Source organism: Natator depressus, chromosome 4 (genome assembly GCF_965152275.1).
Source record: "Natator depressus isolate rNatDep1 chromosome 4, rNatDep2.hap1, whole genome shotgun sequence".
Classification (NCBI taxonomy): Eukaryota; Metazoa; Chordata; order Testudines; family Cheloniidae; genus Natator; species Natator depressus.
In genome coordinates, this window is record NC_134237.1 from 17,564,294 (window position 1) to 17,582,007 (window position 17,714).

At 43.0% G+C, this 17,714-nt stretch overlaps 1 protein-coding gene and 1 long non-coding RNA gene across 3 annotated transcripts; one reads left to right on the forward strand and one right to left on the reverse strand.

Moving 5' to 3' along the window:
* Nucleotides 1-799: 799 nt before the first annotated feature.
* LOC141986225 (uncharacterized) lies at nucleotides 800-5,055 on the reverse strand. 2 transcript variants are annotated; one of them, XR_012639232.1, is made up of 4 exons: nucleotides 4,894-5,055; nucleotides 2,805-2,876; nucleotides 1,721-1,790; nucleotides 800-1,076 (listed from the first exon to the last, which is right to left on the reverse strand). It is a non-coding gene; the product is annotated as an uncharacterized LOC141986225 (long non-coding RNA). The 2 variants fall into 2 exon arrangements; XR_012639231.1 differs by lacking the exon at nucleotides 4,894-5,055 and adding an exon at nucleotides 4,078-4,579.
* Nucleotides 4,933-15,955, forward strand: THAP9 (THAP domain containing 9). Its single transcript, XM_074950503.1, has 5 exons — nucleotides 4,933-5,108; nucleotides 7,873-8,068; nucleotides 9,562-9,868; nucleotides 10,946-11,096; nucleotides 12,516-15,955. The coding sequence occupies exons 1-5, from the start codon at nucleotides 5,029-5,031 to the stop codon at nucleotides 14,473-14,475; spliced, it is 2,694 nt and encodes an 897-aa protein (XP_074806604.1). The 5' UTR covers nucleotides 4,933-5,028; the 3' UTR covers nucleotides 14,476-15,955.
* The last annotated feature ends 1,759 nt before the right edge of the window (nucleotides 15,956-17,714 follow it).

Below are 17,714 nucleotides of genomic sequence, written 5' to 3' on the forward strand. Positions count from 1 at the left end.
GAGCGGCCCAGTGCGTGGCCGTACGGGCGGCACCGGGCCGCTGCAGTTCTACAGCCCCGGCCACGGCAGCCCGGCTCGTTTCAATAGAGCGGTAACGTTAGAGCCGCTGGATGGCTGCCCTCACCCCCCTGGTACGGGGTTGCGTATCAGCATTGCCCTGACCAAGTTCCCTTGGCGTGAACTGGTTTCCGTCATGTACAAGGAATACGGTTTGGTTCAGTGGCTCTCGGGCCCCCCCCCAGTACAGATTGTTCTAGACCCCCAGTCTCTGAGAGGCTTTGTCCCTTCTCCTTCCCTTGGTAAGAGCCCCAAAACCTTACACAAGGTAAGGCTCCACCGTACTGGCCACTTACAAGTCTGCAGCCTCACCTTTGTTTCTGATCTGTGATCAGATTCCACCGCCAAAATGTTCTGCTACTCAGTACAAGACGCTAGCATTGAAGGCTAAAGGTAAGTTACAGGCAACTGGCCCCCTTCACTGTAGTTTGCCTCCCCAAAGCAGGGTAGCCCAGGGGCCAGACAAGCCCCAGCAAGGGCAAGGCATTTTGATCACCTTTAGTGGGGTGAATGACTGGGATTTGCCATTTTCATGGAAAGGTCACATTTCTTTCTCCATGTTGAGTACTGTATGTGACTACTGGTATAATTCCCCAGCTGAAAACAGGGATGGTTTCCTAACTAACAGCAGTGTTATGAGGCTTACAGCTCATTCATGTTTGAGGCACTTATTCTACAGCAGTGAGTACCAGAGAATTGATAGAAATAAAGCCAAGACACCACATATTTAAATCAAGGGCAGCATATCATGTTTATTATCAATACAAATGAAGAGGATTTTTATAACAGCCTCCAAAAGCAACTTCCCAGGATTCACAGGTTGTAGCTGAAACAAATGCTTTGAGACTGATTTCTTGCCTTCACCACTACTTTTTCCACTATAAAAAGCATTACATCAGCAACTAGATTACTTTAACCCCCTCAATGAAAAAGAGGAAGCAAATTGAACCATTTTCAAGCATCTTCGTTAAAGATTAATGAAGAAATTCAGATGGAACATAGGAACTCTTCACAATTACCTGAAAAGTAAAAAAACATATTAGATCTTTGACAATATAGATACATGCCTAATTTAGTGCAGATTAGCATCTACTTCTCAACATTCTTAGGAGTCCTTTACTCAGTAAGCCCACAACTTCAGTAAATGTTCCTAAGTTCCCCAGACCTGAAGAACAGCTCTGTGTAAGCTTGTCTCTTTCCCCAACAGTAATTGGTTGAATAAAAATTAGCTCACCCATCTTGTCTCTGCATGTTACCAAGCTCAGTAACAGTTCAGTAAAGCCCACCATCTATTACAACCACAATTAGGATGTCCTCCCAGTAGTGTTTAAACAATTTTTTGTATTTCTAGAAACAGACTCATGCAATTTTTACAGGTTTATTTTAGAGAGCATGCTCATTACTGCCTGGTTCAGTTTATTTTAAATTATCCCCCTGTCATCTCCAAGACCTGAAGTCTGAATATACAAAAACAAACACCTAACAAACATGATGGGTCTAACAAAAATAAAAAATTCAGAATCAGAAACAAGGTCAGATCCAAATTAGTTGCATTGAGGTACTGTAATACATGCTAATATGCTGCAATACTGAGATACTTACAATACCAGGCACAAACTGAATCAGCAGACAAAGAAATTAGCAAAAAAGTGTTAATGCTTACCCACATGTCAACAGGTGCAGTCAGAACAGTCTTAGTTCACCTTTCACAAGTCAAGAGTAATAATTTAATGCTGGGGAGGGAAAAGGACAAGTTCTTTTGTTATATATGCAAACCAAATGAATTCCAGAAGTGTATTTTATGTTTTTCTTAAATCTGCAAACTGAACTGACTCTCAATGGTTTTAAATCTAGTTTTGAATTTTTTACCCTGTGTCCTCATCCAGTCAAACACTAATCACAGTGAGTCATGATGTGAACAGCAGTGAAAAGTTTTAATCATTGGACACTAGGCAAAACAAATTAACACAATAAATTAAAAATAACTTACCATGTTCATCTTGCAAATCTTTAAGCCTAGCTTACTATACATGATTTGCCATTTCCCAATCAAGGTCTAAAGTTGATAAAAAATACACTTTTTTGAAGAAAAACCAAGCTCATTATTCTCTAACCACATTTAAAATTTGGGAGGCTCTCTAAATCTATTATTTGAGGCTTTTATTTCAATAGTTTTAAAATATTATATTTTCACCTTTTATTCTCTTTTTTCCCCCCCGGAACAGAACATGCTGAACCATGAACTAACTAACTTTATCTGCTCAGGACAAGAAACAGGCCAGCAGCGGACACAGGCCAAGGAGGAAGATACTTTTGGGGTAGGGCACAAGGGATTCTACCACTGCAACTACTGTTATGGCGCAAAAGGAATCAAAAGATCAAAGGCCCCTTTTTCTTTGATGTTTGGTATTTGATCTACACTTAAGTTATTTTGGCAGTTATGTCAGTCAGGGTGTGAGAAAAAACAAAACCACATCAGAGAAGAGGACTACTTACACCTAAAAATCAGTAAGTTACAGCTTCTTGCAATTCACTGCTAAGTTGCCAAAACTTTTCTTCTATAAGCAGCTTAGACTTTTATGGGAAGTGATGCCCGTTCCTCAAGGATGTAGGTAAAATAAAATATTTAGTTCTCATTTTTAAACATTCATTCTTAAATTATTGTTGGATTCACCAATAGTCTTTCAAATTGGAAGTTTAATTACGGAATTCAGCTATACTTCAAAATCACTTAATGAAACCCTCACCTGAACAATAGCTAAGTAATATGAACGTCCAGATTCCAAGCATGCCTGGCAGATCTTGTCAGTAGAACAATCCTTAAAGGAGTAAGAACATACATTTAAACAGTGATTTTTCTTCCCAAAAGTACAGCAGTGCAAAAAGTATCAAACATTAGCAGCAACAGTTATTTGCATTAGTAATATTTATTGGCTTTACACAGCCTTCCACTTAAATTATGTCAGCACATTATGTCGGTTTTTAAACCACATATCCTCATCCAAACAGATACTAATCACAGCACATCATGATGTGAACAGCAGTGAAAAGGTTTTAATCATTGGACATGTGTCAAGTAAATATTAAGTGAAAAGTAGCTCTGAGCCACTCCTTGAACCAACACTTCACTTGGCTCTAAAAAGTAGTAGATGGCTGTCACGCGACAAAGGTTTCACTATCTGATAACTAGTTGATGGCTTAGGTCCATTTTCTAATGGGCAGGTTATATACATTAAAAACCAGCACAATAAAACACTGGGTATTCTTCTAGTGTCAAGTGTGGGCAACAAGTTAATGCTCAGGGCAACTCAGTTACACTTGCACCCAGAAAGGTTCCTCCAGTCAAGGCTAAGACATGCCAATGGTGGAGTGAATCTCGCACCACTATTGTCTGCAAGGTATCTGTTCTGTGGAACTTAAAGTTGGATTAGTTCATTCACAGTTCAGTATTGAGAGCCATCAATATGGCAAGTTCTTGCTGATGTTCCATCTCTCTCCTCCTTTCATCCCCTCATACTACAGGTAGATCAATCAACGGCTACTTTAGTTTTAGAATAGATGTCAAGGTTCCCTATTTATCACTAGAGTGTCTTAAATTCCCGAAAGTTTTACATTCTTATACCAGAGCATGTCAGTAATTCTGAACATGCCCTCACACCAACATTAATCCTTACGTGAAATCTGTAAAACAGCAGTGCTCACTAGCCCAACTGGCTACTAGAGCTACAGTGAACGTATCTGGTACAGCACAGGAGAAGTTAGCCATCCATGGATTTGTTCCCGTAAAGCCCTTAAGGGTTAGTCTAATTTTGGCTGGTGCACTAATCAAGATACGTAGGGCCTCTTCCCCATAAAGTAGGCAACCTAAGAGCCTCACGCTGAAGTGCTCAGAGGCTGCCGTGCAAGGCTTGAGAGGGAAGGCGTGTCTGTAGACACAACGTGAGCCACCAGGCTCTCTGCCGAACCCAGACAAGTCAAGGGACAAGGACAGGCTAGCGCTAACCACGACTCAGAACTTACCCCGGGCCTGGGGGACGCTCCATGCGTGGGGGGGTGGGGGAGGCGGGGGCTCGGGTCAGCGCTCGCAAGCCCCGGCTGTTCCCTGCTGCTAAGGCCCCGGCTACACAGCACGTGAACCCGGACTCAGGTTCAAGCCGCAGGCCCCTTCCGTCCACACAGGAATGAGCCTGGCCGGGCCCGGCCCACGAACCCCGCCGGGCGGGCTGGTGTTTGCCCCCCACACGCTGGCCCTCGTTCCGAGGCGCAGCCGCCGGAGGGAAGCGGCACATTTCCAACAGCTCGGCCACCCCCCTCAGGCAGGCGGCGGGCGCAGAGACGCCACGTGGCGCCCCGCCTGCCTCCGGGCCGCCCCGCCTGGGGCCCACGGTGCTGGCTGGGGCCTGGTCAGCGTCCCCGCGGGCAGCTCCTTCGCCATCGGGAAGCCTGGTCCCCCGCTCCGCGCCAGCGCCACACGCCCCAGGGCGGCTAGAGACGGAAAGGAACGAGCGTGTGACCAGCAACCGGATACAGCCGCCCCCAGACAGAGAGCGCCGCTTCCATTGGCTCCAAGTACGCTGGGTTTGATTGGCTGCCTCCTCCTGTGCCGTTTCTGATTGGTTCAACTCTCCTTCCTCTTCCTTCCCTAGTTCCGGCTTCCGCTTTGCCGTGTGGGGCGGTGTCGCAAAGAGTCCCCGGCGCCGAGGAGGTGTGGTCACAGGAACGTGGGGAGGACAGCGACCAATGAAAGGCTCTCTTCCGCAGCTCCGGGGCTAGCGAACGGAAAAAAAAAAAAAAAAAGCGAGAACCAATCGGAAAGGGCAGAGGACAGGCGCTCACCAATCTGAAGGCGCGTTCCATCAACGCTGGCCGGGACGGGAGCGTGGGGGCTCTTGACTTGGCTGCGCGCGACAGCGGGACGTGGCCGAGGGCGCGCGACAGCCGGGCGGCCGGGTGCCGTGCGGTGCGCGGACCATGACCCGCAGCTGCTCCGCTCTGGGCTGCACCACGCGGGACACCGGGCTGAGCCGGAAGCGGGGCGTCTCCTTCCATCAGTGAGTTGGGCGGGGGCCCCCTCAGCCGCGATGGGTAGCGCTGAGAGGGGACACCGGGGGGCTCCCCTCAGCCCCGCGCGGACGAGTCAGACCGCCACGCGTGGGCCTCGCCAGGGCCGTACCCGCGCGGTCAGACTCACGAGCCACCTCCGCCCTCACCCAAATCATGAGTAGCTTAAACATCAAGAGACGGGGGAGGGGCGCCTTCCTCCGCAGCCGCCTTAGGTGGATACCTGGAAGGAATTTTTATAATGGAAAAAGGCGAGATTTTTCTCCTCATCCCTAGACTCCAGGAGCTGGGACTTGAAAACACCAGCCACGACTAGCGTTGGCGGGAGGCGACCTGCCCGCGGGCAATATTTTGAGAACCATGGAGGTGGGAGGGAAGGCTAGAGCCTTAGGACGTGGTCTGAAGAGCCGGAGCCCTGCTGGCATAGACTGGGAGGATGTGGCCGCTCACCCACACCTGAGTTTTAAAGAGTTAAACAGCCTTGGGATCTACACCTTCCCCACAGAAATCCCTGTAAATCATTGTGACCTCACAATCGCCTTTCCCTATGTTTTTCTCTCCCCTGCGGCAAAGTGAAAGATGCCCCCCCGCAATATCACAGCAAATGACAATAAGCGTAAATGCTGAAATTGACTCTTAGAGCTGCCAAAAGAATTATAAAACATTCTTGTCTCTTTGGTATATTAAAAAGAAAAATTGTAGCCGCTCAATCAGTGGTTGAAAAACAGGGTGATGGTGGGGAGGATATATGTTCATAAACATTTTGCCCTATTTTTCAAATTTTGCCATTTTAACCATTTTAGCAAGCTCTACTGACATTCGGTGTTGGAAGAGACAAAAAAATTATTCTTTTTCTTTTATCGTAATCTTAGAGGGTACCTGTAAATATAGAAGATCAAGTATTTTCAGACAGATTTTGTTTTTTAAAATTGTGAGTTCCCTTTCCAATTTTAAACTGAGATTTTATAATTTAACCCGGACTGTTGAGTAATATTTCAGGCCCCCAGAGCGGTCTCTAAAACCTCAGAACTTTCAACTACAGTTACCCACGGACACAGGATTTACCTATGAAAATTATTATGTTGAAGAGAATTAAAGGGAAATAGAGAGTCCTAGCAGGACCTGATCCTGAAAATATTGTAGCTTTACTCAAGTGAGTAGTCCCATTTCATTGGGACTATCATACTTAAACTTACACATGCTTAAGCATTTGCAGAATTGGAGCCATACGTCCTGAACTACTGAGCCCCACAATTATCTGCCCTTACTTAAAATGAGGGCAGGATAAATCCATTATTCTTCTGAGTTTAAATAAAAATGAAATTAATTTTTATTTCAGATGTTGTGGGAGGGAAACAGGAGAGCACATGGGTCTGCTGAGAAAAAGATCTCAGGCTTTTCACTTCTCCATCATAGGCCAGTATGATTTTGAGGCCTTGATCTCACACGTTAACATTGCATTATTGTTTTTCTTATGTCCGATGCAAAAAAATTAAAGTCCCAGTTTACTAACTGTTTAGTGTCACTTACTAATCATGGGTAACAGTACACATTCACCCAGATTCTTCCCCACTTACTTGCACTGAGTTGTATCTTATTCTATGAATAAATTGACCCTTACTTACATACACATGTATGTCCATTCTGATCCTTTAATTCCCATTGACTGCCGTGGTGCCGGATCAAACCCTGTTAGTGTGCACTTTTACACCAAAGCTTGATCCTGCAGCTACTCTATGGCTGAAACCCTCATTAACTTCAGTGAGCAAGGCCTCAGAGATTTTTTTTTTTTTTACATTCCCAATTGTATTTGCAAATGGTCAGAGCTTTGTGAGCTTAAAAATAAAGTAATTCACCTGTAATTTGAGTTCTCTGTGGATATTGACTATGTCGATTCACATCCCAAAAATGAGGAATGTAATAATTTTCAAATCTAGCAATCGTACTTAATTCAGGACTCTTTCCATGCTTGATCCCTAACCCTGCAATTAGATGTGTGCAGGTGGACCATTCCCAAGTCTGCTTGCACCTGGCTGTAGGGAGTCCTAAGTTTGAACTTTTATGATTTATCTCCATGGGAAAAAGCACTGTTGTATAACCCCAGAACAAAGTTTTCCCAAATTTCATCCCTCTCGTCTTCCTCCACCCTTCCACCCCCACCCCCCAAAAAATGCATTTGGGCAGTACCAAGTATATGTCATTTCAGCCCCAATGCTGAATTTTTCAGAAAGTGAAAGTGTGCAGGTGAAAAATAGCATCTTTTATAACTGCTATATTTTGAAAAGGGTAGTATGTATGTTTGAAAGAGACCCAGTCAAAACAGACAGAGGTCAAGGTGGATAGACCAGAGAAGGGAAGGTGTCTTGCAGGCCTCCTCCATGCATGGATCTCCATTTGAAGCACTAATATTTCAGGGTAGATTAACATTGCATTTGCAGAGTACATGCTGGGGCATCTCACAGAGTGGGATTCAGCAATTAAGCAATCCTAACTGCACAGGATTAGGTGCCTGATCTCAGAAGTGTTCTGAAGTGCTCCTTAATCAGTTTAACTAGGGAATTTGTAACTGTAAAATTGTAACTTTTCAAAACGAAAGTCTTTGAATATTAAGGACACTTTTTCTGCTTTTTTACACCCTTTATAAGTTTGGAATAGTACCATTGCCTTCAATGGAATTACTCAAGATTTACAGCAGTTTAACAGAGTAGAATTTCACTTTGACTGTATTATGAGAGAGCTCTGCTCACATTTCAGGTTTCCTATTGATGACATACAGCGTACAAAATGGATCCATGCTGTTAATCGAGCAGACCCCAAAAGCAAAAAGGTTTGGATTCCAGGACCTGGTGCCATATTGTGTTCCAGACATTTTGCAGAAGCGGACTTCGAATCATATGGCATGAGAAGAAAACTAAGGAAAGGAGCTGTACCTTCTGTTTTTCTATACAAGGTAGTTAAAAAGAACTTTAAATGCAATTACCATTTTTAATAGATTGGAAACACATTAGAAACCTTAAAGACAAATTCTAAAATTACTTGAAAAATAGAGGTTGCAACTTATGTTGTAAAGCTATAGCAACACAAGTTGAAACGTCTTAGTTTATTTTATGCTGTGTCACAAATACACTGAAAGAGGGATGGGGGAAGGAAAACATTCTTTATAAAAGCCATTTTGAATCATTTTAAATACATTGCTGGCATTAGTGCTCTTTCAGTTTAAACTTGAATAACCCTCATCTTGCTAACAGCTCTTTTGAAACTACTATTGCTTAGAAAGAACCTTGTCTTTTTCCGGTAAACTAACTAAATTTAAGACAATTTTATTCTGATCTATCAAATCTAGGTAACTTGATTCCTGCCATGCCCATGAAAAGTACAGTAAAAAAAAATACAACCCTCTTGTTACTGTATATGTATATTTTTTCTCATTTATATTTAAATATTTATTCTGGTAGGCTTTCATGCCTACTGGGGTGGTCATTGTTTGAAGGATGAGGCTATAACCATGCTCAGGGGAAGGGTGATCTTTTGGCTAAAGCACAGATACTCATGAATGAAATCTCACAACTCCCCTGTATTTGGAAAGCGCTTTGAAATCCCCAGATTGAAGGCATATTATATATATGCAAAGTGTGGCAAAGTTACAAAAAGGCACAAAAACAGGAATATACATTCCATTCAGCACAGCTTATTTTATCAGCCATTTAAACAAAACAGAATCTAACGCATATCTAACTAGATTACTTACTAAGTTCTAAGATTCCATTCTTTTTCTGTTCCCGCAAAAGCATCACACAGAGAGAGAGAACCTTTGTTTCTCCCCCCCCCCCAGCTTTGAAAGTATCTTGTCTCCTCATTGGTCATTTTGGTCAGGTGCCAGCGAGGTTATCCTAGCTTCTTAATCCTTTACAGGTGAAAGGGTTTTTCCTCTGGCCAGGAGGGATTTAAAGGTGTTTACCCTTCCCTTTATATTTAGGACACGGGTACAGCCCTGTGGTACAGGAGCTGCCACTACAGCGTAAATGTGGGGCAGGCTCGCTCTCTAACCACCACCCCTGCGCCCTGAGGCCTCCCCTTTGTATCCAGACAGGATCAGGGTTGAGGTTCAAGGTGCAGGGTGCATGTATCTAACGATGGGTCACAGGTGGTCCCCTTAGTAAGAGTCTGGGAACCACTGATTTGATTGTTGAGATCTGATGGCATCTTTTTTGTCCTGTGTAGTTTGACACAATAATATCCTTATGCCAGAAAAACTTGTGCGGTACCCAGCATTCATTTATGAGGGGTGGAAGTCCAAAAAAAGACCTTACTTAGAAATACCAACACTTCCTATTTTTCAGTTAATACAACCAAGAATCTGGCTTGCATTGTTTCACTGTAGCTGTGCACTTAGTTCTAGTATTTTCCCCCATAATAAGCCCCATATTCTTTTCTGTATTCTAGGATCCTCTGAGTACATATCTTAGAAATAGAAGATCCCAGAAAGCATTAAAGCAGCCACTCTCACATAATTCTTCTGATGAGGAGGTCATTACTGCGGATCACAACTATAGCTTAAAGAATCCTGCAACGGCTGCTGAGCAACAGACAGAAATGAAAGAAATAGTACAGTTGCCTAAAAAGAAACTTGTTGCAGCACGAAGGGGTCTCTCTTACCGAGAACGAAATGTCTTTAGCGTAATCAATGAGCTTGTAAAGAAGAAGCTGCTCTCTGAAGAAGCTGTGAGCCTGCTGCAGGCCCAGTTTTCAGGTATTAAGGGCCTTGGTTAGACAGTAAACTCTTCAGTGCAGAAACTGTACATTTGTTTTTCCAGTGCCTACCGCACGGGGGCCTGGATTTCAGTTGGGGGCCTCTAGGCACTAATGTAATATAAAAATAAGAACCACAACCGAAGGCTTTTTCGTGAAGATACTGTATCTCAAATTGGTTACTAAAAGTTACACAATATGGGCCTGTCCTCCAAGGTATTTAAGTCCCTCAACTTGTACTGAGATGAAGATGAGTTGAGGGGTGGCCACCCCTCGTATCTGGGCCCTAGAACAGCGTGTGTGATGTGAGATACTAGGCTTTATTGAATAAACATTCAGCTTAAAGAGATTCAAGCTTGAATCTAAATTCTGTTTAAGTAAGGGAACCTTATATTCCTCTCTCACTTAGAAAGTGTTTAGAAAATTGGCTCCGTTCATTTTGATAATATGGGAGAAAAATCATTTAAATTGCTTTAATCCTAACTGAGTCATGAATAGTAATACCTAGCACTTATATAGCACTTTTCATCTGTAGATCTCAAAGCAACTTTTCCCAGCTAATTCAGGAACAGCACTGACCCTCTCTGAATGGAGCCACATTTTATCCTTCTCCATTAGAAGGATGTTGGCTGTGACATGGGTCCTGAAAGGCAGTGAAGTGTTAAGGTATGAGGAAAATGGGGATATCTGGGTTGTTGTTAATGTTAAATATTAAGTGCCATCCCCGTCTAGAAGGCAAACAAGTTGGGATAAGACAGAATCCACTGCAACACCCAGAGAAAGAGGCTAGCATAAGTGAGAGTTCTGGCAGGGGCATGGAGGATTTCATTCCCTTTCCCCTTTCTGTAGGGGAGGGAACTCAGCAATCAGGTCTGAATTTTGTTTTACTGCAACAAGAGTACTTGAGTGATGGCACTTGGGCATTAGGCTTGTGCCTTGTCAAACACAACATTCTTTTTTCTTTTTTTTTTTTCACTGTGTCTCTCGTGCCCTGCCATGTAGAGGTACTTTTCATCTGAATTAAATGATCAAGCTGTTCACGCTTCTTACCAAAGCTGATCTATATTTTTAAAAACAGATTTGCAGTGGGAACCATACAGCTGGAGACAGCTGACTGAGTGCTCCACAGAAATGAGGCAGTTTGCCTGTACTCTCCACCTCTATAGTAGTAAAGGCTATGATTATGTAAGAAAGAATTGCCCCCTGCCTCATCCTTCCAGCTTGACAAAGTGAGTATTTATTCTCGTTATCTCAAGTTATATTTCCAGGTTGTCCTATAATAAGTAAGAGATGGAGTGTTCAGAGTAGAGATTTCATAAAAAAACAATTCAACATGACACCTATGCTATTGTCTTACATTTTTATTATTTATAACAAAGAAGGTAAGCAGAATAGGCTGCGATTGTTACAGGAATATTAACTCATATCAGAGAATGTTGGTGGGGTGGCGGGGCGGGGCGGGGCGAGGCTGTGCAAAACAGTTGCACCATCATAAAGTAACACATCCAAAGATTAAATTTACAGTAGCAGAGGTAGTCAGAAGCACGCTGCATTCTTCCAGGTGACTGACCAGTGGGGAAAGACAGACATCAAGTGCTTGACTTTGATATCTATATTCATTTCAGCCTATAATAAAAAGAGGGAACAAATACTAAAATGCAATGACTACCTTCATTACTATTATTTGCATAGTACCATGGGTATACATAGTACTTTGCAAACACAAAGCATGACCGTGTCTCTGACATGAGGAGTTTACAATCTAAGATCCAGATCCATTGACTTCAGTGAGAGGATGACTGGGCCAAATACTAGATAGAGAAACTATAAAGATCAGTCCTGGGAGAGGGAGCAGACTGCACTAGAAGAGATCAGTGCCCACATTTAGAGTGCTGTGTGCAGCACTGGTCACCCAGAAGATATTGAAGAGTTAGATGGGGTTCAGAGAAGGGAGATGAGAATGATTACTGGCATGGGAAAAAACAACCAACTACTTTCCTGTAAGGAGAAATTGAAAAGATTGGGATTGTTCTCTTTAGAAGGGAGAAGAATAAGAGGGGACATGCTTAAAAGCATATAAAATTATAAATGTTATACAGGAAGTAGATTAGATGTGTCATGCAACACAAAAGCAAGGGGACACACAGTACAAATTCAAAACTTATAGAAGGAAATACATTTTGTGTACAAATAGATTGTAGAACTCATTGAGAATTTAGTAAGATTCAAAGAGCTATTGACAGGTCTGATTCAGTATAGCAATTCCTATGTTATGACGGAAGGCCAAGCGAATGTACTAAGTGTGAAGGGGAAATAAGGCAGGAGCTGTTCCAAGCATACAGGACAGCATGAAAAAACAAATATATATGAAAGTAATGAGAGGCAATAGAGGAAACATTGGAGAGAATGCCAGAGCATCAGGCAAATGGAGGAGAGGATGAAAGTTGAACTGTAGGAAAGTACTGGTATGTTTCAGGTTGCAAAGTGTGTCATCTAGGTAAGCCTTATTACTTTAGAAATGGATGCTATGTATATTAATTTGCATTAAAAATCTGTCAGCACTTTACTAAGTCCTAAAGTCTGTTAATAGTTTCTTTTTTCCCCCCTTAGATTATAGCTCCTAATTATTTCTATCTTCTGTCTTCCAGCTGGTTGTCTAACGATGAAGGTAGTCCAGGCTTCAGCAACAGTATTTTCTTTCACCTTCAGCAGAGAGTAGAGCAAGGAGAACAGGCATACCAGTACTGCTCACTGATGGTCGAAGGTATGGCTCTCAAGAAACAGCTGGAGTGGGACCCTGTGACTCGACGTCTGATTGGGTTTGTAGACGTAGGTGCAGGAGCACTTGATGCTGATGAAGCACCACTGGCCTCAGAAGCTATAGTCCTAATGGCAGTAGGTGTTCTTGGTCACTGGAGAGCTCCCCTGGGTTATTTCTTTGTAAATGGAACCACTGGCCATTTATTAGCTCAGCTGCTTTATCAGACCATCAGCAAGCTGACCAGCATAGGTGTCAGAGTTCTCTCTGTGACGTCTGCGGCCACTGCTCATGGTGTTGAGCTGGCAAAGGCATTGGGCATACGTATTGATGCCAACAACATGCAGTGCACTTTTCAGCATCCTCACAGTGCCACTCATCAGATCACATACTTCTTTGATGCTTGCCATATGCTCCAGTTAATAAGAAACGTGTTTCAGTGCTTTCATAGGATACAGTTCATTAATGAAACAGCACATTGGCAACACATAGTGGACCTAGTGACTCTGCAGGAGAAGGAATTACTGTATATTAGTGACCGATTGTCAGGAAGACCCAGAAATAGTGAAAGCTGTCACTTGAGGGTGAACTACGTAGCACAGCTGTTCAGTGAGAGTGTCACTGGCACGCTGGAATGTCTCCAGTTGTTGGGCCTGCCTTCTTTTCAGAACTGCAGTGGGACCATCAAATTTGTGCGCTTGATGAGCTATCTGTTTGACATTTTTCATGGAAGAAGCTGTTATGGAACGGGATTGAAAGGGCCTGTGTCCTCTGAAAATTACGTCAAGATACATCGCCTCTTAACTGAGGCTAAAAGTGTCTTTGTTGCGTTAACTGACACTTCAGGGAGACACTTTCTGAAAGGTAAACATAAATTAGGATTTCTAGGGTTTTTGCTTAATGCTGAGAGCTTAAAATGGCTTTACACAAACTATGTCTTTCCAAAGAGCATGCCCTTCCGCTACCTCCTGACTTACACATTCAGCCTAGATCATCTGGAATTATTTCTCAGCACCCTCAGACAAGCATGTGCTAGCTGCAATAACCCTACCTGCATGATGTTCCAGACTGCTTATTCTAAACTCCTGACCAAGTATAATTTGGCACCAGGATTACATCAAAATCTTTTAGGTGACATGAACACCTTAGATGTATCTATTGTTCGTAGGACAGATTTGGCCCTTGGTACCATTCATTCTCAGTACGATCGGGGTTGTGTGGCGATTCCATCAATGGACTACATTTACTATACAGGCCATATTTCATTTAACTGTACACTGAGTGATGCATTGACAGATCTGTCACTATATGCAGAAAGCATCACCTATACTGCTGGCTGTGTTGCTGAGAAGTTAGCAGCTGCCATAAGATGTGAAGCCTGTGTCACTTCTCTCTTTGTGTCAGATGAAAAAATCCTAAAATGTGGTTCACTGTTGTGCATTAAAAAGATTGGGAGCTGGAGTTTGCCATCAGAGAGCGTGCGTCAGATTGTGAGCATTTCTGAGCAAATCCTAAAAACGCATGCAAGAGTGAAAGACTATAACCTAAGCCTCAAGCAACAGGATATGTATTTAGAACAGAAAATTTTATATGAGTTATCTGAACAGAGTCACCTTTTCTCGGAGTTAAACAATCACCTATTTGAAGGGGAGTTGTGTGTCACCAATCACTACACAATGCTGTTAAGGAACATAGTGCAATGTTACTTAAATGTCAGAGCTGAACATGCAAAAGAATGGGGTTTGGAATACTGTTCTGGAAGGCATGGATCGAAGAAGTTGACTAGGAAACATCCATTTTCATCATCATTAAAGACTTATAAATCTATCCAAATCTTTCCTGTGCCATAATTTCTTACTAATTTGTTAAATGATCTCCCCTTGAGTAATGTTTAGATAAGGTCTGATCTATGCAACACAAGTGTCGGAGAACAGGGATGGTGTATTTCAGTTGATCTCTTGGCAATACTGTGTCCAGCGGTGGCTAATAAAGGGGAGTCCTAGGAGGATTAACTGTACTATGTTCCAGTCATGCCTGGGGTTAGAAGTGGAAAATGAGCTTGATCTCATCCTAAATTCTCATTTATGCAGATTGCACGACCACAACCTATTTTAGAACAACAATGTCTACGAAAGGACTAGATTACAGAAGCTACTGGAAATCCACATTGAGGTTCATTGGCAGTTATGTGGGGAAGCTTGCTGAATACCTACCTATGCTATGCCTGGCTCTGGGTAGGGCTGTTAGCCCCTGACTATGATGAATACAAAGTTTCCTCATACATGTTTAGGAAAGGGGCTGGGGGGAAAGAACTGATGGAGTACTATAGCAGCAGATAACTCCATAGAGCTGTAGAAAAAAAATTAAGCAGCAAAACAGCTTACACAAAGCTATTAAAAAAAAAAAGATTTATACTAGAAACAACATGTTTTACTTGTACTTACTGATTATGTAATCACTCTGCCTTTCATCCTTTAATTCCACTGGCAGTTTATTAGAAAAATAAAGGATTCCAAACTGCTTCCTTTAAGTGCTTAAATCTGAACACGAATTAGGATAACATGAAGTGACGAAAAGACCTTGATTTTGGCTACCCCAATGGGAAAAAAGTCAGTCAGGTAAGAAATAAAACTGATGGAATAGGGTCAGGTGCAGGGGATCTGTCATAGAATGGAATAGATAGAAAAAACAAGACTTGTCATGCATTTCTCTATGCAGGATTCTACAAAATACTATATACAGGGTGGGCCAGATAATCCTTGAAAATATTTAGGAAGTAATTTAATATCTGCACATGTGCTTGCCAGTGTAGGAGGTATCCTGCCTTGGGGAGCTTGCAATCTAAAGAAAGAATAACTCAGGACCCAGTAGGAGACTTAGTGCAAAGTGTTGGCGAGAAACTTTTGGTTTGCTTGTTTCCTCCTCTTAATAAAATGTGGGGAAGACAGTCAAAATGTGTATTTGACTGACAAGGATTAGTGTTTGCAGAGCTCATCAGAGAAGTGAAGGCCCGGCCTATTGTTGTTGACCATGCAGAAGGGAGGGAGGAAGAAATGAAAGTGGGTGGAAGGCTAGTATTGGTGGGTTAAGAGAGTGAGGAAGGGCAAAATGAGATCCAGGCTGTGCCATCAGCTGATTATACAAGGCCTCAAGGGCAAGGAAGAGATATTAACATTTGATTAGGTGGGTAAGGTGGAAAAGTCCATTTGAAAGAAGCTGTACATAGCAACCCTGGGACTTGGGGGGAAACTGAAGACTCAAGATTTGAGTGTGTGGTGTAATAGCCTCCTGCTGTGAATCAGACATATGTTCTTCAGGTTGTGTGTATATTATATTAATATTGTTAACAAATACACAAAATAATAAAAGTGCAGGTTACTCTCTTTTTTTAACTTTGTTATTAATTCCTCTTTCCAGTACCTTTCTGTATCTAGCTGTTTGACTCCCTCCATTCTGCACTGTTTTGTACTAAACAACAGTTTAAAATTCATCTGCTTATTTCCATCTACTGGGTTCTCATTTCTTCAGTATAATTTTGTTTTTTCCCTTTAAGGTTACAATTCCCCACAAAGAGGAAATTAAGTAATTTGCATTTTAATGGGCCCAATCCTGTGAGATACAGGATACTTTGTAGTCCAGTTGACTTCAATAGTTTAGGGTGCTCAAGACCTTCCAGGAACAACCCCCGCTTAATAGCATTGTAGGTTTGTGGTCCTAATCACTAGCTGGGGACAAATAGTCATGCCTAGCTTAGTTCCTGGCCCTTTCTGCAGGGCTCATTTATTTCTTTGTGAAGATAATAAACAAGGTGTAAAAGTAACACAAACACCCATTTGGGGAAGGGTAGTTACTGAGCAGGCCCTTCCCCCCATTCGGGGGGTGGGGGTGGTGAATCCACAAGGCCTGCCTACAGCTTCCTGCTCTAGGTATAAGAGTGTGTGCTCCCTAATTTCCCCCACCCTCCCATGGAGCTGGGTCCTCCTTTCTATCGTTCAGATGAGAGCATGGGCCATTCATGAAGTACTGCTCAGCTCCATCAGCTGATTCCCACCACCTGCCTGATGGGCTTCTCTCTGGAGCAGTCAGCTTTGCTTGAGCCATTAAAGAGGTTGTCTTCTGTCCCCATTTTAATGAGGATTCCTCCCTCTCACATACCATGTCCTGTACCAACCTGTGGTTGTGGACAACCCAAGACAACAGCTGAAGCCTGAATTACTGCTGTAACAGATGTTGCTGCTATGGTAGGATCTGCTGCAGCTGCTGTTGCTCTCCCATCCACTTCATGAGAGTTTCAGGATCATGCTTCTCTCTGAGCAGTGGCAAGCTATGCCTGCATTGTTCACTACATATAGGCTGGTGGTCCTGATCATCAGCTGAGGACAAATGGCCACACCCAGCTTTCCTCAGGGCTGTGTTTATTCTTCTTACAAAAAAAGAAAGAAAAATGTGCAAAAGTAACACAGACAACCATCTGGTGAAGGGTTCAGACTGGGGGCCTCTGGTAGCTACCAAACAGGCCCTGCCTACAGTCAGCTGCTCTGATTACAGAAGAATGAGGAAACCGAAGGAAGAGAGTGCCCTTTCTCATGGAGCTGGGCCCCGCCTTTATATTGCTCAGCTGACAGCATGGGCCAGTTGAGGTACTGTTCAGCTGCAGCCACTGATTCCCAACACCTGCCTGCTGGGCTTCTCTCTGGAGTAGGATCAGCTGCTCCTTGTCGCTGCTTACTCCAGCCACTAAAAGGGCAGATGGCCCTGTTACGAGCATCAGGAGAGAAAACAATGGAATTCCTGTTGACTGGATGATGGAAACAGAAAACTTGAGAACTTTGTATGTTGACTAAGAAATGGGTAAGGCCTTCAAACATCATGGTGATGGGTGGTGAATGAACAGAAAGATTTCAGCTGAGGACCTCAAAATGCTTTACAGACTTTAATTATCCCTCCCAATAGCTTTGTGAAGTGAGGAAGACACAGTGATTATTTCACTCACCTCTGACATGAAAAGCTAGGGATGAACATAACTGTTTAGCAGCACGTGGTAATGTGACATACATGATAGGTTAGGGCTGGAGGTGAAGAATTCACT

Bases quoted from the DNA above. Each gene is read 5' to 3' on its own strand.
- THAP9 (XM_074950503.1), top strand. From the start codon at position 5,029: ATGACCCGCAGCTGCTCCGCTCTGGGCTGCACCACGCGGGACACCGGG. The intron at 5,109-7,872 runs GTGAGTTGGGCG...CTCACATTTCAG, and splicing joins CGGGGCGTCTCCTTCCATCA to GTTTCCTATTGATGACATAC. The intron at 11,097-12,515 runs GTGAGTATTTAT...TCTGTCTTCCAG, and splicing joins CATCCTTCCAGCTTGACAAA to CTGGTTGTCTAACGATGAAG.